This window comes from Miscanthus floridulus, chromosome 18, assembly GCF_019320115.1.
Source record: "Miscanthus floridulus cultivar M001 chromosome 18, ASM1932011v1, whole genome shotgun sequence".
Lineage (NCBI taxonomy): Eukaryota > Viridiplantae > Streptophyta > Magnoliopsida > Poales > Poaceae > Miscanthus > Miscanthus floridulus.
The window spans coordinates 112,829,662-112,853,461 of record NC_089597.1 but is presented as its reverse complement, the minus strand read 5'-3'; the positions used below and the strand labels follow the sequence as shown (position 1 = coordinate 112,853,461).

The 23,800-nt window shown below is 44.0% G+C and overlaps 2 protein-coding genes and 1 pseudogene across 9 annotated transcripts; 2 read left to right on the top strand and 1 right to left on the bottom strand.

Moving 5' to 3' along the window:
• Nucleotides 1-23,800, bottom strand: part of LOC136521943 (polyubiquitin-like) — a 256,415-nt pseudogene that overhangs the window by 124,549 nt on the left and 108,066 nt on the right.
• LOC136521941 (ATP-dependent zinc metalloprotease FTSH 2, chloroplastic) lies at nucleotides 2,315-6,586 on the top strand. The gene is made up of 5 exons (XM_066515727.1): nucleotides 2,315-2,603; nucleotides 3,265-4,407; nucleotides 4,693-5,006; nucleotides 5,467-5,707; nucleotides 5,966-6,586. Exons 2-5 carry the CDS (start codon nucleotides 3,274-3,276, stop codon nucleotides 6,308-6,310), a joined length of 2,034 nt encoding a protein of 677 aa, XP_066371824.1. The 5' UTR covers nucleotides 2,315-2,603; nucleotides 3,265-3,273; the 3' UTR covers nucleotides 6,311-6,586.
• Nucleotides 6,985-17,717, top strand: LOC136521934 (uncharacterized). Of its 8 annotated transcripts, none has more exons than XM_066515716.1 (18): nucleotides 6,985-7,983; nucleotides 9,353-9,659; nucleotides 9,735-9,844; nucleotides 9,955-10,089; nucleotides 10,168-12,126; nucleotides 12,210-12,326; nucleotides 12,487-12,669; nucleotides 12,758-12,820; nucleotides 12,944-13,015; nucleotides 13,081-13,350; nucleotides 14,241-14,360; nucleotides 15,166-15,225; nucleotides 15,330-15,370; nucleotides 15,528-15,605; nucleotides 15,695-15,779; nucleotides 15,880-16,110; nucleotides 16,201-16,484; nucleotides 16,672-17,717. In XM_066515716.1, the coding sequence occupies exons 1-16, from the start codon at nucleotides 7,108-7,110 to the stop codon at nucleotides 16,006-16,008; spliced, it is 4,605 nt and encodes a 1,534-aa protein (XP_066371813.1). In that variant the 5' UTR covers nucleotides 6,985-7,107; the 3' UTR covers nucleotides 16,009-16,110; nucleotides 16,201-16,484; nucleotides 16,672-17,717. The 8 variants fall into 8 exon arrangements, with proteins under 8 accessions (XP_066371813.1, XP_066371814.1, XP_066371809.1 ...); XM_066515717.1 differs by having other exon boundaries at nucleotides 9,353-9,844; nucleotides 10,168-10,437; nucleotides 10,558-12,126; XM_066515712.1 differs by having other exon boundaries at nucleotides 9,353-9,844.

Sequence of the window (23,800 nt, the reverse complement as noted above, 5' to 3'; positions counted from 1 at the left end):
AAAAGTTAGCATCCCATCATGGTGACACGATCATCAAGGCACCATCTTTTCTGCTACTTCAGTCGACTTCATGATCCATCGTTGTTCCTATTATGATATACGTGGACTCAATGCAGAGACATAAATAATCAACGGCAACTGCAACTCTAAAATACGATTTCTCTCCGCAAGCTAACGGGCTAGCTTTAATAACTAACATACTCGTCTATGTATCCACGTCGTCAAGTAAGGCTTTGTCTCCGGAAAAATATTTTAGTTCTAAAATTTCAAAGTGTTTTGGCATTTTATTAATTAAATATATATTTTTGAACTAGGGCTCATTTAGCTACCTTAGAAAACTAATTATTATAGAGCTACAAAAATTACAGTGAACGTCTAATAATGTTAGGAATTTACTGTGAAAGTTTTAGAGCCAACACTATTACCAATTTATCATAAAAATTTCTATAAGTTTATATCTTACAATATTAAGCATTTCAAATTAATTAGATAACCCCTGAAAATAATATAAAACTATGTGAATAAAATATTGTCGTGCGAGGCGGGCGATTCTATCAGCGACAAGGGCAGGCGGGGCGGTAGCTCTTCAAGGCTATGCCTGCTTCGATCGAGGCTGTGTTAATGAAGCGAGGGAGACAGTGACACCGCGACATGAACATTAGTGCGACGTGACTACGGAGGCAGGTAGCGGCTCGGCGAGTAGGTGAATCGAGCGGCGGAAGGATTGCCACGTCGGCAAGACGAAGGCCGTCGCGACTCCGGCTTGGCCCCACGCACGGCCTGGCCGGTAGCGCACACGTGGCAGAGACAGTGCCATCGGACAGGGCCAGGCAGCGGCACAGGATTGCAGAGAGCGTGGACGTGCAGACGCCAGCAGCAGGGACAAGCCCACGTGTGCGATGACAAGAAGGGCAGCAGCGGGGGCAGTAGCGCACGGCCAGCAACAGGCGTCGCAGTCGAAGGTGGCTAAGCCACGGCCACGCCGTAGCTAGGCTGAGGGCGCCCACCATTAGCCTGCCCACACATGCGCGTGGCCAGAGGCAGCCACGGCGCGCACCGAACACGGTGACCACGCACTCACGGCCAAATGGCCAAACGCGTGTTAGGCACGAATTTTAAAGCGCGTCTAAAAACTAACCTAACCCAGTTGAAGCTAATCTACCTCGACCATGTTAACGATGGCACATCAATCTACCATAAGGAGTAAAAACACGGCATTGACCTTTAGCCAGATTTTCCAGAATTAATTCGCCAACATGGCATTGTCACACAATTTTCAAACTTAATTTTTTTTCCAAATCTTGAACTGAATTTGACTTCAAGTTTCATTTCTAAGCCATTAGAAATACTAGCTAGTCATATTATTTTTCTATAGCAAGAGTCACATTATCATCTACAAAGTTTGTACTTTAAACTTTATTTAAGTATCACACACATGTTCTATAGTATTTTCGCTTAATAAAAATTGATTTTCAACCCTACTTGATATACATGAGCTATTAACTCAACATTCATTTAACATTTTTATTGATTATTTTAGGCTACCAGAAATTTATCAACATCTTCTATCACATGCATTATTATATAAACATAATGCTCATGATATGATTCAGTAGTTGACTAAAGTGTAACACTGAGGATGTTACAGCGTCCGGACGTCGGGACGTTATCCTCTCCATTACTGCTGTACATCCGAGGGGCTGAGGCCGATGGCAATACTGCGTTGTTATTGTTCATGTAGCAAGTAGCATTCGCTTTCGCTCCCCCTCCTCGCTATGAGATCAACATGAGTCATGAGGACATATAAAACCGTCCTCTCTCGCTCTCACTCCCAGTGCCAATCAATCCACACTTTCGTGGATTGTGTGGTGCACGTGGAGAAATGTACACTGATGTCGTGGCGGTTAACTGATACGCGGTCCTCAGACCCTGCATGGGTGCACCACATGGAGTGGCTTAATGCCACCCAAACATAGAGAAGTTGCAATGTGAAATCATGAATTCGCCTGGAAGCCATACATAAGAAATGGCCAAATGGGCGGCTGGGTTACAAACAGCTAATGCTGCTACCAGCCACTGGCCCTTTGCCGTGGTTCTCCTTCCGATCCTACGTGAGTTCGGCAGCCACGACAGAAGAAAAAACCCAAACTCCAATCCCTTTGGTCTTTGGCCACAAAATCCGCACCCCAAAACCCCGAGATTTTGCACTTGGCCCAGGAGGAATTCCGGATATTTCACCCGCCTCAACACCTGGGCTAGTCGCCTACTACAACCCCGTCTATGTGATGTACTGATGTGGGCTCATCTCTTCCTTATCGACGCTGTGGCCGCCGAGCCGCCCACGTCGCCCCATCCCCGCCGCACCCCCGTTCCCTTCCCTTCCCCCCGAGACAATCCCCACGCAACCGCGCACCGGAGCGGGGGAGCCTGACGAGTGCAGACAAGCGGCGGTGAGGGGGAGAAAAATCTGCGCCCGTTCGCCTCGCCCGCCAGTGTGCTCGCCTACTTATACACTCCGCTCGCTCCCTCCTCCATCCCCCGATAGTTCCTCAGCTTCGCTCCCTTCCCCTCCTCCTCCCCCCTCCCGGCTCCGGTTCACACAGGTGCGTGCTTGTCTTCGATTTGTGCGTTTTGGTAACTGATTCAGCTACCGGTTGCTTGAATTTGAATCCAGTCTAGTGTTGTCGGATTGGGGTCTGTCAAGTTGCTTTTATCTTGCTTGCTTGTGAGTTGTGATGGGAGCGTGCTCTGGAGCGTGTGTGGTTAGACTTCGTTTAGACTCCTTTAGCTTGAAGATAGGGGGTGAGGTAGGAGTGTCGGTGCGTGGAGCTAATCTAGGATTTGCCAGTAGGCTAGCGGAATCTTTTATAAGCTTCTTCTGTTGAATTAGTTTGTCGATTTCCACGGACGAGGTATGACAGGCTACTGTATACTAAGGATCATACTTTAGCAGGCTGGAGTAAGGAATTTAATGGTTTGGGCGCTTGTAGCCTGTGGAAGTACCTGCAGTTCTTCAATAGAAACTCTCTTGTGAATCATATTTTTGTTTTGTTTACTTACTCCAAAGCACTTTTACATCCTGTTGTTCTCTAAGGAGATTTTCCATATACTCTTTAGTAAAGACTTGAACCGCGCCCGTGCCTGTTTAATTAAATTGAATTGATGATCTAGAACGATAGACTAAGCTCCTGGATGAACTCTTTTTTTTTTCTTTGCAACAATTATTCTTTACACTCATTGACGAGATGTCCCTCGACTTTTCAGTGAGCAAAGATGGCGCCGCCATCCATGAGTCTTGCGGCAAAGGGGGTGCTTCCCTTCTCAGCACTTACATCGAGTGGTGTTACACAAAGGCCAGTGTCAGTGACCGCTTCCTTGGAGCACAAAACCAGCGATGCCAGAAGGAAGTTCCTAAAACTTGCGCTTGGGAACCTCGGAGTTGGACTGCCCACCTTGTTGGGCGCTAAGAAAGCTCTCGCTGATGAGCAGGGCATCTCGTCCTCGAGGATGTCTTATTCGAGGTTCCTTGAGTATCTTGACAAGGATAGAGTGAAGAAGGTTGATTTGTTTGAGAACGGGACAATTGCTATCGTGGAGGCCATTTCTCCTGAGCTTGGCAACCGCGTGCAAAGAGTCCGTGTGCAGCTTCCTGGTCTAAGCCAGGAGCTTCTTCAGAAGTTGAGGGAGAAGAACATTGATTTTGCTGCTCACAGCAACCAGGAGGACTCTGGTTCTCTTCTGTTCAACCTTATTGGAAATTTGGCATTCCCGCTTATCCTTATCGGTGGTCTATTTTTACTGTCAAGAAGGGCACAAGGTGGCCTTGGTGGACCCAATGGTCCTGGCTTTCCCCTTGGTTTTGGTCAATCTAGGGCCAAGTTTCAGATGGAACCCAACACTGGTGTTACATTTGATGATGTTGCTGGCGTCGATGAAGCGAAGCAAGACTTCATGGAGGTGGTTGAGTTCTTGAAGAAACCTGAAAGGTTCACTGCTGTTGGTGCTCGCATTCCTAAAGGTGTTCTGCTTGTCGGTCCTCCTGGGACTGGTAAAACTTTGCTTGCCAAGGCAATTGCAGGAGAGGCTGGCGTGCCATTTTTCTCAATTTCAGGTTCTGAGTTTGTGGAGATGTTTGTTGGTGTTGGTGCTTCCCGAGTTCGTGACCTTTTCAAGAAGGCCAAGGAGAACGCTCCTTGCATAGTGTTTGTTGATGAAATTGATGCTGTTGGAAGGCAAAGAGGTACAGGTATTGGTGGTGGAAATGATGAAAGGGAGCAGACTCTCAATCAGCTACTGACTGAGATGGATGGTTTTGAGGGCAACACTGGAATTATTGTTATTGCTGCCACTAACCGAGCTGACATCTTGGATTCCGCTTTACTTAGACCTGGGCGCTTTGACAGACAGGTTGGTTTTTTTTTTTTGTTGGATTCTATCTGTCAATGTATTTATATTTGTTTGTTCCGTCTTAGTAAAGTTCTCTAATGTCTATTGCTTGCGTGCAAAAATGAAGTCTAATCATTTTGTAGCCAAAGGTTCAATATCCACTTTGTTTCACTTGTAGATTACTCGGCTGATCCATTTAGTTCAGCTTGGTTCATCTTTCATTCAGTACCTGAATGCTATTTAGATCTTAACCAGAAATATTTGGGGTTCTTAACATTTTGGGTATGCCTTGTAATTCTTACACAGGTGTCTGTCGATGTTCCTGATGTACGTGGGAGGACAGAGATTCTAAAAGTGCATGGTAGCAACAAGAAGTTTGATTCTGATGTTTCTCTTGATGTCATAGCAATGAGAACACCTGGGTTCAGTGGAGCAGACTTGGCAAACCTTCTGAATGAAGCAGCCATTCTGGCTGGACGACGGGGGAGGACAGCAATTTCTTCAAAAGAGATTGATGATTCTATTGACAGAATTGTGGCTGGTATGGAAGGGACTGTGATGACGGACGGGAAGAGCAAAAGTCTTGTTGCTTACCATGAAGTTGGGCATGCAATTTGCGGGTAAGAGATGAATCTTCCTCTTTGCAGATCTTTTTCTCCTTTGCCTTAAACATTGGAACGTGACTGGGTTACTTTAGGTTTTGATTGTTTTCTCAGATATCCTGATGTGCATTCTAAGTATTTCTAAGATATTTCAATTAATTAGGTGCGTACATGTGCTAATATGGTTTCTAAAGTTGGCTAGCTAAATTTCTATCTAAAATGGTCTGGTAATTGGATGACAGGGAAATTATTTGATGTTGAAATAGAGTATGACTTTGTCTTAACATTTAATGCTTAGCCCATTGCTGTGATGTACTAAGTGGCTACTTTTCTGTTTCTATGTTCCCCTCTGAAAAGCATGCTGTATCTGCAGCTTCACTTTTGAGTTATTGGAGTGCCTTTGTATGTCATTCCCTTTGTAACCATTCCATGCCAAATTTGTACGCAATCTCATTCTTTTGTGGAAATCTCTTTGCAGAACTTTGACACCTGGCCATGATCCTGTCCAAAAGGTTACCTTAGTTCCAAGGGGTCAAGCTCGTGGTCTTACGTGGTTTATCCCGATGGATGACCCAACACTCATCTCCAGGCAGCAACTTTTTGCCAGAATTGTTGGCGGCCTTGGTGGTAGAGCTGCTGAGGAAGTCATATTTGGAGAGCCTGAGGTGACCACTGGAGCTGCTGGTGACTTGCAGCAAATTACTGGCTTAGCCAAGCAGGTATACTTCCTTTTGCATTGCAATTTTGTCAATGTAAATGTTAATGTTTGCAAAGAATTTTGCAAGTCATCACGAAACCATTTTGTGGTTTGTCATTTACAACTGATGACTATATGAATTCTAAGAACCAAACTATGCTGCAAAATCACATTGGTAGAGTCTGCTAGAATTGACAGCAATCTGTAGATATCTTGTCTCAATGCTTTAGTACTACTGATCTTTGTTGCCAATTATACTGAGATCACAATGGTTCTGCAGATGGTCGTAACATTTGGTATGTCTCAAATTGGTCCATGGTCTCTCATGGAGGGTGGAGCACAGAGTGGGGACGTCATCATGAGAATGATGGCAAGGAACTCCATGTCAGAGAAGCTTGCGGAGGACATCGATTCGGCTGTGAAGCAGTTGTCAGATGAGGCCTACGAGATCGCTCTGAGGCACATTAGAAACAACAGGGAGGCCATTGACAAAATCGTTGAGGTTCTCATTGAGAAGGAGACACTGACCGGAGACGAATTCCGGGCGATTCTTTCTGAGTTTGTGGAGATCCCTGTTGAGAACCGGGTTCCCCCAGCCACACCGGCGGCCGCCCTCCCTGCCTAAACAGTCTTGTAGGGGTGAAATCTGTTGTTGTAAGATGTTCATATTTTGGATTCTTGGTGTACACTAACTCTACTTCACCCGCCGGAGTTTTGGTACACGACATGTGACTTACTCATGGTGAATTATAGTAAAATGTAATTAGCTTAAAAGGCCTGCGCAACATTTTCAGTTTCTAGCTTCTGGTCGAGTGAAGTCTCATTGCTCGATGAACGAGAAAATTCCACGGTTCCTACTTCATGAAACTATGTTCTAATTAAGAAGTAAGAACTTGTCATTTTCTTCTCGGAACTGATGAGATGATCAGCAAATTGCCACATTTTCAACTACAAGTCTAACTAGCAAACTTGCTTGTCAATTGGTTTTGATCATCCTATACGTCTCAGCCAAAAGTGAGGCTGCTTTCTCCACAAATTGTTATGGAAGTTATGCTTCTTTCCAAGAATATGCTTAGGTTATGCTACTATGAATGTAACCGAGCTCATTCTAGAGCAACAAGCCGATAAAAAGGGAATAAAGCGTAAACGAGAACTGTCGCCAACAGATTACAAAGAATGACAGCCCAGCCACACCTGTCAGTGTCGTTACTATATGGCAAAAAAAACATACGTGTCTTCATGTGAAAAAACTAAGAAATCTACGTACTCCTACGCAAAACTCTCCGCTGCTCCGCAAACCAAGCCAAGACGGCAAGACCGGAACCGGGAGAGCGCCCAGGCCCACCACAGCGGCCACTCCTCCGGTCCTCCCCATTCCCGAGTCCCGACCAACCACCGGCACCGACGCGGCCGCTCTCCAGCATGGCGTCCACCTCCGCGGCGCCGCGCACCACGAAGGAGCTCATGGACGCCCTCACCGCGCACCTCTCCCTCTACCACGCCGCGGCGAACCCTAGCCCCGCCGCCGCCGCTGCCTCCTCCCCGTCCTCCTCACCGCGCGCCGCGATCCTCCGGTGGCTCGCCTCGCTCTCCCCCGCCGCGCGCGCCGCGGCCGCCGCCTCCCTCCTCTCCCCCGCCGCGGCTGCCGCGCTGCTCTCCATGGTCCGCCGCCTCCGCCTACGCGGCCACTCCTCCTTCTTCGTCCTCCACTCCTCGTCCCCGTCCACCTCCTCCGCGCGCGGGGCCGAGGAGCCAACCGTCCTCTCGCGCCTCTCCCGGGGCCTCCTCGCCCGCGCCGCCGCGGGCTCCCGGGCGCAGGCGCTCCTCTTCGCCAACATCCTCCTCTTCCCCTCCTCCCCCGCGTCGTCGCGGTGCCCCGACGCGATCACCGTCGCCGAAGCCTTCCTCGCTGACCTCGACGGCTTTGTCGCGGCCATGGACGAGATCTCTGGCGGGAGGTTCCTCTGCTGCGGGGAGGGGGAAGTGGACCTGGCCGCGCTGGCGTGCCAGGATTTCCCGGAGCTGCCCTGGCTTAATGCCAAGGGGTACTACGTGATCGAGGAGTTTCTGGCCAACAGGTTGGAGATCGCACTGCGAATGTCGTGGGCGGCGGCAGGGGGAGGGGGAGTTGGAGGGAGGAAGGCGGTGAGAATTGGGAAGGGTGTCAAGGAGAAGGCTGGGCTTGCTGCAAACGCGTTCTGGAGGGAGAAGGGATATGTGGATTGGTGGATGAGGCTGGAGCCTCGGATGAGAGCAAGGATCATGGGGGCATTCTTTGGGAAAGGTGCAATTGCCCTGGTAATATGCTTTCTGTGTTGCATTTTGATATAATCTGGCAATTATGGATTTCAAATACTTTTGGGTTGCATTTCACAGTTGTATGCCTTATTTGCATAAGTGAGCTCCAGATTTCAGAGTCATATCTGTAATTTCGTATAAACTTTTACAATGATTTTAATTCAAGTGAGATGGTTTGGGATAAGATGTTTATTTGTTATTATTACATGAATACATGAACATTGTCAACCCGTGATTTAGTTAAGATGTTCATGAGTCAAGTAACTCTGGTTTGTGTTTATTAGGGGTGGTGTATCCCATACTGATGCATTTTGGGGTAGCTATTTTATTGTAAGAAATGTGTGGAAAGGCCGTTGATGGTGATGGAAGGATGGAAAAAGTGAGAGAAATAACATGGCATACTCTAGTCTTGCAATCTTATTTCTAAAAATCAGTTTAGGGAAAACAAATCATATTTCTTAATCTCATAATAGGCCCTTGTATAGGAAATAGAAGCAAATTGCCTTTTCTTGTATTGACGTTAATTTATGCAAATGTAGGTGCACCTTTCCTTTAAATAAAAAAAAAGCAAGGCAATCTAGTAGGTTTCAAAGAAACTTCTTCAAAAAGTATCTGAAATATGAAAGCACCTGGTTCAGGAATATGATGAAGATGGATTTCACATATATTTTTAAAGCATTGGTTCTTCTCTTGTTTTGGAAATGACATACAGAAGTTGCCTATTGTGTTATGTTTCTGCTGAGAAAAAAAAAACCCTTCTTTTCCTCAAAAGGCACTAACATGTTCAAACTGTTTGGCAAGTGATGTTTTATGAAATCTGCGTGCTTTATCTAACTGAAGTTTCGGCATAGTCTTAAATCAACTAATGAATCCAGAATAACTGTTACGTAGCAGAGTTAGCGCTATCATGCTTTTTTAACAAGTTATAAAAAAACTGAATACCAGATTGCAAAGGGGCCTTGTTTCTGGCATTTGGTCCAATGAATATATTTCTGAGGCATTGTGGGTTAAATGTTTTAATAGTATTTATAAGAGTGCTTTTATATAATAGTCACTACAGCATGTTTATTGCAAGTAGTTTACTTTGTGATCTGTATGATTTTCTGTGTGATTCTGGAAATTATCCTCTATTTATTAAATGTGAGACCCCTCGTTTTTCTTGAAGTTGTGTCTTCCTTGAATCTTGATGTGTCAAAGTTAGCCCAATCATATTGATGCTGTCGCTGCGTAACAAACAATCGGCTCTTTGTCATCCCACACAGGCTTTTTTTGTCACCCTGATTGGGAGAGAATTGCTAAACTTTTGCATGCAAAAGCATGTTTCTACACCTCGAGCCCATACTAATATGCTAATAGCTCAAGCTTGCAGGCAAATGAGATGGTTGAAGGATCAGATAGTGCCTCAAGGGATAATTTCTGCTTCTGCTTAGGTGAACCAGGATCATTTGTGGCAGACAAATCTTGTGAATGTACACAGCAGTCTTTATTCAGAAAGAATCGTGCTTCTTCCATTGATGTTACAAACATTCTGTCTTGTAGCAAGAAGCCTGTATTTGCTAAAGAGTTGAAAAGACTGAAACTAGTCGAGGAGATAGTCTGTTTGAAGAGCAACATTACTTGCTGCGGTGGTGATGCAATCTTTTTCAGTTCATTAGTGTCGGCTGCTACTACTGCTGGTGATGTACTTATGAAATTACAAGGGCTTCTCATGGTAGTGTCTACAGAAAGTATAAATCTTGAACTTATTGAAGATGGAGCTCCAAAAAAGAAGGATGTTGAGAAGACCAGTGGAGGTTCTCGGAAAGGAAAGAAGAAGTCTAACACCTTGAAAAAGCTAACAGTATCTGCTAAGCCGTCCAAGGTATAGTTGATTTGTTGCTCAGCTTGCTTTAGTATTGCCATAGGCATAGGACTTTATGCTTCACTGAGTATATTAAGTTATCTATAGTTAACCTAAGGTCTTCTTTCCAGGATAATGGATGCAGTAGTTCAGATAGTCGCAATTGTAGGCCTTTACCAAACCATTGTGCTCCATCTGTTGAAGGCACTGCTGCTGGACCTCCATCTGAAAAAACTCCTAACAAGGAAATCGTACCAACAATGAAGGTTGTAAGCATTATTTTGGCCAATCTGTTTTGTTTGGTTGTTCATTTATTCATGACTTATGAGAGAGTTCTGTTTTAGGAGCAAACTGTCGTGTTGGATGGTTGCAAAAATCAATGTAATAAAAAGAAGAACAAACGCAAAGGGAAAACAAGATTATCAAATCTGATGAGGCCTGAGAGCCCAAGATCTACCAAATTGAAAACAGTTGTTCCCCACAGTGCTGCAGAGGCCTCGCATGAAGCTGCTGATGTCTCACCTCATAACCCATCTTATGTCCATCCTTCCAAGAACAAGATCTCTGAAGCAGTTAGCTGTTCTGACTCTTCCATTTTATCTAATGGAACAAAGGTAATAGCCACCAGTAAGGGCACAAAACTTGAAGACAAATTGTATTCTCCTAGAGTTTGCTCATCAGTTGCTACAGAACTTTCTCAGAGTGCTGATGATGCCTTCAATGTGGCTGAGCAGGCCTCATCGTACATTAGTCAAAGTGAATCCTTGGTTCAGTCATCCTCTTGTTTACCTTCCAGAAGCAATGATGTCTCTTCCACTAATCTGGATGGAAGTTCAGTTGACTCCTTGGTAAGATCTGCACAGGAAAAAACTGAATGTGATGAGAAACATGTGGATAATAAATCTGAAGTGGCAAAGAACAAAGTTTTACCTTCTGTTATTCCTACTGACATGCTTCGAAGTGCTATAAGTGAAAATGGTGGAGTTATGAAAAATAGTGGCGGTGAATATTATGTATACAATAGGAACCTACCGGGAGGAACGTCATATGAATGGCCTAGTGTAACACCATCTCATTTTGTATCTCCTCAAATGCAACAGCGTCCAGCTGCAGAAGACAGGTTGCATCTTGATGTTGGTTACAAATGGCCAACTCAATTTAGCCAACCCTTTCTTCCTGCCAACCATCAGGTGAGGAATCCGCCAATTGATGCTGGATGCAATCAAATGTTACCTTCTCTAGCAGTGCCGCTAAGTTTTGACTGGCCCCCTGTTTTTAGAGGTTATGGTAAAAACGCTGCTGTAAGCTATGATCCATTGTATACCCCACAGATGCAATCTTCTGCTTGGTCAGGGTTCCCTGCTCAACTAGTGCAAAGAGGGGGTATTTGCAGCGACAGTGATGTTGCGGATGATACTGAAAGCTACTGGTTTTCTGAAGAAGAATCAGATAGTCGTGCACATTCTGGAAGAGATATTAATCAATACTTTGGTGGAGGTGTGATGTACTGGAGTCCTGCGGAACATGCAGGAACTGGTTTTTCTAGGCCACCATCTCTTAGTTCAGATGATAGTGCCTGGGCTTGGCATGAGGCTGATGTTATACGAGTTGTTGATGATGTGGCTAATGGTATTCCATCTGCATACACAAATGGTGTATCATCACCACCCTCCACTCCATCCTGTTCTCAAAACGAATCTTTGGATCCAGCTGCTCACTTGATAACAGGGAATGACATCAATAATGGAGCTCTGACCTCTCCATCTTCCGTGCAAGATAGTCCTGAAGATAAAATAACTTCAGTTGCAAAGGCTGTGTCTTGTGGCAGTGAAGTAGTTAAGGCAGATACATTGCCATATGCCATGCTGCGGCCGATAGTTGTCCCTAATATATCACGAAGGTCATCAAGATCTGACATTAAGGGTGGTCATGATCACAGGAGCCCATGCGTAACATCAACAAGGAGGGACATACCTATTCTAAGAAGACCTCCATCACCAGTAGTACTTAGTGTTCCTCGTGTACCTAGGCCACCACCTCCTTCACCTGCTGGAGAGTCAAGAAAACGAGGATTCCCTATTGTTAGATCCGGCAGCTCAAGTCCTCGACATTGGGGGATGAGAGGTTTATTTTCTGAAGACAAAATTTTCCATAGGGCTCAGTTTTGCTTGGATGGTCCTGAAGTTGTATGGCCTTCATGGGGTAACAAGGGCACTTCTTCTGGTACATTGGTGCAAACAATTGAGGATACTGTTTTGCAGGACCACCTAGTTAAGATTTCACAGCTATCTCGTGATCAACATGTAAGGATTAGTTTCAATCTTCCCCAATAGTGAGAATGATTGTTTATTCAACTTTTCTGTCTTTCTAAAATATACTTTTGCAGCCAGATGTGGCATTGCCTGTACAGCCACTAGATATGCTAAATGGTTCATCTCACAAGGCATCCCTCTCTTTGATGCACAATGCTCTACATGAAGAAATAGATCAATTCTGTAAGCAGGTATCTCCCCTTTTCTTCTAGGTTTGGCATCACTATTCATCTTTGTGTGTTATGGGATCCTTATCTTCTCTGACTTCTAATTGCATGGCATGCCTTTATTTGTGTCAGTAAAAGTTCCTTTTTTCTAAGGACATGTTGATTCCATTTTTAAAACTGCAAGGTTGCTGCTGCTGATCTGGTGAGGAGGCCCTATATAAACTGGGCTGTCAAAAGAGTCACACGATGCTTGCAAGTTCTGTGGCCTCGCTCCCGTACAAATCTATTTGGCTCAAATGCCACTGGTTTGGCTCTTCCAACTAGTGATGTTGATCTTGTGGTTTCTCTTCCTCCTGTCCGAAACCTGGTGAGTTGCATAACATTGTGTAACAAGTTAGTTCAGGTGCATCTTTTCTCCTTATTATTGTGGATACTAAATTTATTGTTGCTTTCAGGAACCTATTAAAGAAGCTGGAATTTTGGAAGGCCGTAATGGCATCAAGGAAACATGTCTACAGGTAATTCATTTGGCTTACATGTGGATGTTTGCATAAGAGTTAGGACACATGATGGATGTGCTTGCATGTTCTGAGGACAAAATTTTGCTTTCTTTTTACGTGGACAATCTTTTTTCCTTTCAGCATGCAGCAAGGTGTCTTACAAACCAGGACTGGGTTAGAAGTGATTCCCTTAAAACAGTTGAAAACACAGCTGTAAGTGGCTTTCTTTTGCTAGTTCATTAGCTATTCTATTTTCCTCATGCTTATATTATTTGCAGATACCTGTGATCATGCTTGTAGCAGATGTACCCTGTGACACAAATATGTCCAATGAGTATTCTTCAGTACTGGATGGCTCACAAGAATATTCAGTTAACATGCTTGGGGAACAAGGGAGTCCTCCTCGGTCTGACACCTCTAGTTCAGAAGGCAGCAACATGCTGGTGTGCTCAAAATTGAATAAGGACGATTGTGATACTGTGCAGTCAATTCGTCTTGATATAAGTTTCAAATCGCCATCCCACACAGGACTGCAGACTACTGAGTTGGTAAATCAGAAGTCTATTGTTTATCTGAATATTTTCTAGAAAATAAGTTAGTCTCCATAAATGTTACTTGTAAGTTTAGCCTTCATACAAATATTTTGTTTAGACCTGTTGAATGTTGATCACAGTTTGGTAGCTGATACTGTCTTTCATTCTAATAGAAATTTAACTTGTATCAAACATTTGAATATTTTGGAGGGTTACGGAATTAGTAATAAGCATTACAGGAATCATCTGACATAAGCAAATGCATAATGTAACGTTGATTATCAGTTGAATATATCTAAGTACCATCTTATTTTGACATTCTGTGTGCTATATGCAATGTTGCCATTTCTGGTATATTCTAAACAAATGGTTCCTTTATCTTTTACCCTAGCTCCTATGCGATATTGCATTTTTAGTTCAGTAGTTTTTGCTGAAAAACATGATGCTAATTTAAAATGTATTTGCAGTTCACATATAATTTTTATAAATGAACAATGCCATCATGAAAATCATACATAAAGTTATCTATGTGTTTTCACAAGTGGAGTATTTTTTTTTCAAAGTGGTGACCAACGTGCATACATGCATGTTGCCTCAAAACATCATCATGATGACATAAGAAACATTATAAGAATCATGTTACTTTTAGAGTGATTTCTGCTTTCCAATATTGCTGTGAGGAGTCATCTGTTTCAGGTTTTATGTTGTTAGCAGTATGAATGATCGGCCAGCCAGCTGCTTGGTACGGTATGAGTAGATAATGCATGCACCACACACATTGTTGCTAATGAATAATGATATATTGCTTACCAACATGCACAAGAATTTTGCAAGATGGAACTACTAAGCAGTATGCAGGATTTCCCAGCCTATTTGCCCACCTTATTGTATTGTTAATTCTACAGGTACGTGAGTTGACCCAGCAATTTCCTGCGGTTGTACCTCTTGCCTTGATTCTCAAGAAGTTTTTGGCTGACCGGAGTTTGGACCACCCCTATTCAGGTGGTCTAAGCTCTTACTGTTTGGTATGTAACTTTTCCAGATAGCCCTTCATTTGCTTCATTGACAATTTATGGCTTTTACAGTGTGTTTGCATTGGACAACTTTCTTATGCAGAAATGAGGTCATAAGATTATGCAGACTTATGTATTCTGTCAGGTCGCTATAAGTATCAGAGTTACGAGTTAGTAATAATGATTAAACACCTTTTTAAGGGCCTGTTTGCTAGAGCTCCCCCTGATTCTCTGTGGGAAGTGATTCTCTGAGAGAAGTGATTCTATGGCCAAAAGTGATTCTCTATGTTCCATTAGGATAAACCATATGTAGACAGCGATTCTTTGCGTGGAGGGAATCAGGAGAAGCTACCTTTTGTTTAGCTCCCAGCCTCCTAGTTCATTTTAGAGAATCACTTTATGGATTCAGCCTAGAAGGTCCTCTGGGAGTTTTACCAAACAGGCCCTAAGTTTAGTAGGTTTATCACGGTTTTATATTTTTGACCATGGGTTTATCGATGGTTGGGTTAATTTATCTGAACTATGGATGTCTGGATTGATCCTTTTCTAGAGATGATTTTCTACTTGTAAAGATATTAAAATTTGTATTGGCTAACAGTGAAACACAAGCAGAGCACAATCCAGCGAACTTCTATTTGCATATAGCATGTGATATTTGGATAGTTCAGTTCAAACTTACTATCCTATATTAATTCCATGTTAGCATATTATGTTGATTGATGACATATTACCTGATCCAGTTTTTCTCTGGTGTCATATTTGATATTTTTCAGAGGACCTGTGAAAAATAAAGCTTCAATTTTAATATTATTTGTAGGTGCTGTTAATTGTTCGTTTTCTCCAGCATGAGCATCATCTTGGTCGGCCTATTAACCAAGTAAGTTGCGAATCATGAACACCATATTTGAGTTTACCGCTCTATTTGTGGTCTAATTTTTTTGTATTCTTGTAATCATTTCCATAATGTTTGTAATTTGGCAGAATCTGGGCAGCCTTTTGATGGATTTCTTGTACTTTTTTGGGTAAGAAAATACACCTGAACACTGTGTTTAATAATGACATGGGGCCAAACATTTGCATCAGTGTGCCTGAAGCCCTGAATGTCAATAGGGCCTTCTGTTCTCTTTTGGAACAGCTACTATTAAGTATGTTACATATAATTCGTTATCTTAATGCCAGGAACATATTTGATCCACGCCATATGCGCATTTCCATCCAAGGAAGTGGAATTTATTTGAATCGAGAAAGAGGGCACAGGTAATAAAATATATGTTACTATTTTATGTCGTTTACTCCTGTCACCTACTTTGTAAGTTTTAATTATGAGAATATGCTTGATTTTGCAGCATTGACCCGATTCACATAGATGATCCACTTTGCCCTGCTAACAATGTGGGCAGGAATTGTTTCCGCATTCACCAATGTATTAAGGTTAGTTATAATTCTCCTGTTGTGTTCAGACATATAAATACATATATGGGTAACAAATTGCAGTTTTGAGAACTCATACATTTTATGATGTATATGACAGGCATTTGCTGATGCGTTTGCTGTTCTTGAGAATGAGCTACTGGAGTTCAGTTCAGAATGTAGCATGCCTGCATCAACATTCAATATACTAAAGAAAATAATCCCAAGTATTGATTCTGATGAGCTGTAGCTATAAAAAGAGGCAGGATTCCAACATAATACATTTGATGTCAGGGTGGAATGACCTGTACTGCGTTCTAGACACTCTGATGGCTATGCAGCTGCTCAGAAGGTAAGCATATATGAACGCTATGTTTCAATCTTAATTCTTACTACACGTTCACTGTCTATATTTTGACATTAACCAATAACCATGTTACAGCCTCAGTCTGGCAAGTTTGATACCTCTGGAATGGACCAAAAAGTAGACCTGCAAGATGGCAATATTCAAATGCAAGCGCATGTGTGTCATTGTAATGGCACATGATGCCCTTGCTCCCTGATCGAGCTTTTTGATGTTCAGATCTCTGACTGAGGTGAATTGGCTAACTCAAGAGCATGATGGTGAATTGGCTCACTCAAGAGCAAGGTGGTGCTGCACACAGGCTACGGACATGGATGGCTGTTCTTCCACCTTTCTGAATAAGCCCATTCATGTAATGCTTGGTAAGTGCATACCTCTTGCTTATCCGCTTGATACTGTAAGTGATAGATCCTTTACCTCTTGCCAATATTCTGTGTTGCCAAGGCCAAGTCACACTACAAGGGATTTGGTTCTGGGTGACAACTTCAGTTGTGAAACCTCAACTTACTCACTAAGGTTCCTTGGTGGTGACAAACTACTTTGAAGCAGAAGTGAATCGATCGGAACATATTCTAAGCAGCACTGGAGATTTGCTCGTGTACCAATTCTACAAGGTTCTAGGATCATTTGGGGTGATGAAAATTGTGAAATTCATATGGAGGGGTACTGTATGGCTGCATGGCCTTAAGCGGTCAAGAATGGTCTTAAGGCATGGTCATAAGCATGGTGCTTAAGCGGTCAAGAACTTATGATCACCTCAGGAAACAAGGATGGATATGAAGAGAACAGCATCAGCCATCAGGGAAGTGCTATTGACATCACGGCTGGTGTAATGGCCTAACGGCCCCTTCAGATTGTCGCGCTGAGATCTTCCTGGCGAGGATTGGGAGCCACGAGCCAGATATCCTTGACGGAAGTGTTTGCTTAGACAGCATAAACCGGCAAGTACAGCCGATGATGATGATAATCGCACTACTCTGTGTTGTCATATTGTTTTTTTTTTTTTTTTGCCTCTCATCTTAAGTACAGCTGTAGAATCTGTTCGGATACAGACACACACCACCACCACATACACACCTTACACACACAGTATACGAACAAACCTACAACTATACCTAGACAACGAATGCAGCTGAGAGATACTCGAAGATCATCAGACTCCGAGTGTGATGGGCATGTTACTTGACCATCGTGGCACATCTGCACCGGGTGAGACACTGGCGTCGAAGCCAGGCTTCGAACGCTGGCGGGCAGGATGCACACCAGCGATTCTAGCCATCTGAACCACCGCTGTTCTCGTGTTGTCATATTGTTGCTTGCACTCTTGCAGCGACATGTCTCGTCCTTTTGCAATGTATGAAATGTGGGCAATTGCTCTTGTAAAGCTGCATTAGTTCACTAAAACATTGTTGTGTTGCTGTTTTTGTAACGATTTTACAGGATTAGCAATAACTGAAAAATGGGTATGCGCAGCAGTACCATGAAATCCGATCTGTGCAAACATCGTAGTAAAACAATATATAGCATTGCCACTAACATTGTGAGATAGTGAAACATAATTAAGTTTTCAGGCTCCCGAGCATGGGCGAAGGAAAGTTTCCAGTCACATATATGCAAAAGTACATGTAAGACGATAATCGTGGTGTGTACTTTCTCGTGCCAGCGATGATGCTCTGCAGCTTTGCTGGACTTCCATAGTGGTCGTTCGGCTGCATGACTGTACATTCAGTTCAATTGCACGACGATGGATGATAGTATCTTTGTACGACCACAACATTTGCAGAACCGTAGAAGCCATACGAATTACGAAACGTCATCTTCTGCAGAAGAAGCAAAGATCGAGGAGCCAGAGGCAAAAGAAATTTGACAGCTAAGTAGTTGACAGTTGACACCCATCTGTATGCACTCTGCGCAAAACTCTGAGAAATCTTGCATATAAAATTACCTGTACCTCCCCGGTGAAACTGCGCAAAACCACCGGAATCCCATAGTTTGCGTGATTGCGTCTCACACAAAAAATCACTGAAGAAAGTACATTATGTTGTCCCATAGATGATCTCATTCTCATCAATGGAACATAATTATTTGACGGTTGAACAAACAACTCACATTATATATAATAATTCAATTATCCTTAATTTATGCAATCAACATAATAAATTTATAAGTTGCATGATAGCATTAAATTGTATAATTGTGAAATAATTATTTCATAGTTCTAAATTTTTGGCTTATGAGGTGGTTTACTTCACGAAAGTACCATCTCTTTTTTTTTACGCAAATGGCAGGAGCTCTACTTATCAATTAAGATGAAGAGTTTTACATATAGGGGAAAAGAGCCAAACAAGCATGCCCAAACCAGCGAGGGAGCCCCAACAATAAGAAACTAAACCTAGTCCTTATTGATTTTGCATACAATGTGCCCTTTTGTAGAATTCTACATTTTCTTTGATCCTTCCCGTGACTTGGAGGGTCGTGGCGTGAGTATTCTCGAAAATTCTACGATTTCGCTCTTTCCTAAGGTTCCACATTATGTAGATAGCTAGACCATTGAAAGCTTGGTTGCGATCTTTGGGGATCGAGCGAAGGGAGTGTTGAAGTTTGCATGTTGCGCCACATCAAGAGTGGCAAAGTGCCCCCAAGAGGTAACAGGGCTCCAGACGGCTTGGGCAAAGGTGCAGGCCAAGCATAGGTGGTAGCTGGTCTCCAGTGGGCCATTGCATAGTGCACAAGCATGGTGATGTGGCCAGAAGCTCAAGATTATATGGAAGAGTTTGCATTTATTTTCCGCATGCGCCTTTCAAATGTAGTTTGTTTGTATCGTCGGTATGTTCCCAAAAATTATGCTCTATAAGCCGATTTGGAGTTGTATTTCTCATCTGGTATCCATTCCAAAAGATTTTATCTTCAACCTCTGGCTGCACTTGTAGGCCCTGTATTCGAATCTAGAGGGAGCGAGATGAATTATTCAATCTGGCTTGCTGTGGCGATCTTGCCTTGCAAAGTTTGGATCCATGTGTCATTTGCAAGCTCTTGTTGAAGTGTTTTTTTTTTGACAAGTTGAAAGAGGTGAGACGCTAGGTTCCTTGGTGCTTTCCCATCAATCAAGGTGTGATGCTAGAATTTTGCCTTCTTCCCGTTGCCTTCTTCCCGTTTCCAATCTAGAGTTCCTCTTTTTTTTGTCCATTCTGGCTAAAGGCAATGAAGACGCAGGCTCTGTTAAATTTGTTTATATGATTATATCTGTCATCCCAAGTCCTCCAAAGTCTTTGGCATACATACTATTAGCCAATTTACTAGCAGCAGTGCTATGGATGGACGCCAGCAGTGCTATGGATGGACGCCTGTGCGCTGAACTCTGTGTTCGCGCGCTCCACGTGTAGCCTGCGCCGCCCGAGCGACAAGAGGGGAAGGGGGCGGTGCCTTCGATTCGGAAGGACCCGGCCGCGACGTCGTATGGATGCCCTGCCAGCGTCGGGAGGACACACCGAGACGATGCAGTAGAAGACGAGGACACACCCGATCTGCTTTTGAAACATCTAAATACAACAGTTGCAACATATGTCCGAAGCCAAATGAAACACTTGGAACATGCTTCTGAAACACTTGAAGAAAACACTTGAAAACCATTGTGACCATACGCAACATCTAGATAAACACACTTTGCAACATACGTTCGGAAAACATAGACGAAACATTGGTAACAAACCTTTGCAACATATGTGTACAACAAATGCAACATATGCAATAACCTGATCTACTTTTAAAACATCCATCTGAAACACTTGCAACATACATCTGAAACACTCGAAACATACGCTTGCAACATGCTTTTCAGCAAAACATGGCATCCAGGCGGGCGGAGCACTGCACAACGGGATCCCGGTTGTGCGGTAGCGGAAGGATGGTGGCAGTGGGGCGGACGGCTATGCGGCCCCGGCGATAGGGCGCACTCAGTGCCCGCGGTGGAGACAACAACAGCAGTTGGGTGGTACGGCCTTGCGCGGCAAGCACGCCATGCGGGAGCCGTATGGAGCCGGTCGCGGAGAGTCACGGTGATGGGTGATTTTTTTTAATCTGCCGTGACTCAGAAAAGAGCCGAAGTAGCGGATAGGAACCGCAGCTTTTGGCGTCGGATCACCGGCAGGGGCGTCCGCCGTGGACGAATGTTTAACTCGTGAATTTTTTGTATTTTGGTCTCTTTTGAAAACAATTTTTAGAAAAATACCTACGCCAAAATATTTTCTGAAAATAGACCATTTTTAGGCGTCTTAGCACATGACGCCGAGATATGAGGCTCAGCGTCGAGTGACACGACGCCGAGGTATTGCCACGTCACGAACGACCGGGGTCGTCGGCGACACGGTGGCGCATGGGGTCCCAGACGTCGGCGTCGTGGCAGCCAACGCCAAGGGCCCACCCTCGGCGCGGCTGGACAGCGCGCTGAGCTATTGGCACCTCCGGAGCATGGCCCAAGCGGCCCAACAACGCACGGTGGCCCAGTAGCTCGGCGTGGGGTCACTTAACGCCGAGCCTCCAGACCTCGGCACGGCCCGACTCAACGCCGAGGTCTGGTCCCTTGAGCCCGAGGCCCCCTTCTTCTTCTTCCTTCCCCTCCTCCATTCCCCCACGACTCTCAAATTCTGAAGACCGCCGGCTCCCAAATCCCCCACGGCCCCCATGAAACTCTAACCCCTAAATGCGACTCTAGGTGCCCGGATCTTGTCTTCCGAAGCTTCCTCGAGGTAATGGTCCCTCCCCTCCTCCAATCTATCCACGTAGATGTGCTTGCATTGTCTCTAATCATGTGGAATCATGGGTGTATGGTGTTTTGGTATATTTGTGTTTGCATTTGCAAAATGTATGGCTTAGGATGATTGAGTGCATTGTTGTTTAACTGTTTTATGTGCTGAACATGTTAGGTTAGTTTGATTTCTAGTTATTTGGTCATTATGGTTCTTTGTTTATTGTAGGTGTCATTAGGGTTAGTTATTTGTTGGTCATTAGGGTTAGTATGTATTTTATTTATTTGTTGGTCATTACATTTTAATTTTTTATGACCAAGACGTTTTGCCAAGGTACTCCTCTTTCCCCTCTTTCATTTCATCCATTTAGATTCGTTTGTTTTTGAACTTGGCATTATATGTTTGGTTTATGTTCATGTCATTCGTGCAATGTATGGTGGTTCAAATGATTGAATGACCCAAATATATGGTTGTTGCTGTTGTTGTTGTTGTATATGTTATGGTTTATAATCATTGAGTTAAATTTTGTGTTTGTTGGGATTCAAATTTGTTTAGGGTTTGTAATGAAAAGCTTATTTGGGAGGTATGGTGATTTAGTGTTAGTAGCTTTACATTCGTTGCAAGGTACTTTGGATTGATTTTTTTCTACGTAATGTTAGGATGCAAAGGCGTGGTAAAGCTCGTATTCCAAGGTAATCCCAATGTTTATTCATTATCTGTGCAACAAATAGAAAACCCTAGGTTTAGGTTTAGTTCTCCGTTAATATGACTAAATTCTTTCAATTGTAGCTATGGTCATCAGAGGGCAAATCCCTACGACCTAAAGCCTCTCCCTGAAGGTGTTCCTCGACCAATGTGCTTTTGTGGTGATCCTTGCAAGGTAGACATCTCTGAAGATGAGGAAACATATAGACAGAGGTACTGGATGTGTCCCAATTATGCATGGGAACCTACAAAGCAACAGCGCCGTGCATCGTTTGTGAGGAATTTTTAGCAAATGTCGAGCGGAGGTTCCTCGAGTGGAAAGGGTTTCGGCAGAGGGAGAGGAAAGGGGGTGAGGAAGGGACCTCCGATTGTGTGGGAGGGTTCTCTGGGTCATGATTCTTTTGAAGAATCAATAGAGGAATTTCCTTTGAAGAGGAAGAGTGACTTCACCCATGAGAGACCTCTTAGATCATACGACAAGCGCATTAAAGATTGGCCAAAATGCTGCCACGGTTTGGATTGCGTTGTGCAGATGTACAACGACTGTGACAGTGGAGGCCGTCGTTTCTTCAGATGCCCGTGAGGATTTGTATTTCCTTTGAACTCTCTCCTTTTTTAGATTTGCATTTGGTTTCTAGTAGTACTTATTGGTAGATGGGTTTTCAGGATTCAAGCTGTCCAGATAACTGTGGCTTCACTAGATGGGTCGACCCTCCTCCTATCTATCCCCATCAATAGTACATCACATATCTACAGGGATGCATCTTTGACCTAGAGTATGGCCCTGGAAGTGGTAACAGGGACAAATCGGACAACGATAACAGCAATGATGCAGAGAAGGCACTATGCAATAATCCGTACTGCGAGTGCCCGTACCATAAGAAGGACAGGCCTCCTTCTCCACCGCCACCGCCTCCGTCAACTGGAGGATACTATGGGGAAGGCGTAACTTAGTTCAATATGTGGGAGCATTATTAGGACCAACCTTTGTTAGTCAATCCGAATGTGGAATGCTTGTATGAGTTGTTCTTTTCAATCTCCTAAGGCATGATAGGTTTAGTTTGCAACATGTCATTGTTAGTTTTCATGTGAGTGTGTACCCTTTGCAATGTCTGTATCACTTGTTTCTTTCAATCCCCTAAGGCATGCTAGGTTTAGTTTGCGACATGCCATTGTTAGTTTTGATGTGAGTGTAATCGTTGTGCATTCGCTATTTCATAAATTACAGTTTACCTACCTCTAAGTTTCATGTACTATGGTTGATTCCCAAACTAAAAACATGATTTCACTCTCTCTAAAAATAGGGGATTGAAATCGAACCAACATTCGGTTTTTCCTGCAGGAACAAACATACAAACATAAATATAGCATGTCTACTCTTATTAGTATAACTCGTGTTAGTAGAAGAGGAATCATTGAGAAAGATTTTTCATTTAAATCATGCAAATAGGATTGCAACATATACCAAAGGTTTAGAAGACCTCTGTCTTTAATACTTTATTCTTTCTATTTTATGATTCATAGGCTCGGCGTCAAGTCGGACGACGCCGAGGTAGATGACCAAGGCGTTGATTCGGACCACGCCAACCCTAGGGTTTGGCTCGGTCGTTTACGTGTTGGGCTGAGGCTCGGTGTTGAGTTGGCCCACGCCAACCCTAGGGTTTGGCTCGGCCGTTTGTGAGTTGGGCTGAGGCTCGGCGTCGAGTCGGCCCACGCCAACCCTAGGGATCACAACGGCCGTGGCCAGGTTTGGGCCGAACCTCGACGCTTAGTCTGCCCACGCCGAGGTTAATGACTCGGCGTCAATTTACGGCACGCCGAGCTTGGGCACCTCGGCGCTTCGAGGCAAGGGATTCTAGTATGTACCAGTGGTCGGCATCAAATGACTAAACGCCAAGGTGCCCACACTCGGTGTGTGTTCAATTGACGCCGAGCTCCTGGGTTCACCAAAATATATCATCTCTTCTTTGATTTGCTTGCCCACTACTCTAATCAGCCGACGATGACCTTGTGCCAACAACGGACCTGAGCTCGCTAGCTCCCCGACTCTCCTAAGCCGCTTCGTCCCCTTTGCGTGCTTGCCATATCACCGTGGATCCAACAGAGGTTGATCGTAACATGGAGGATGGGGATGATGACACCCCTTCTTCCTTGTGAGTTGCGACGGAGGCCCTCTCTTAATAGCTAGAAACATGAAACATGGCGACGTTCCACATTTGGGGGAATAT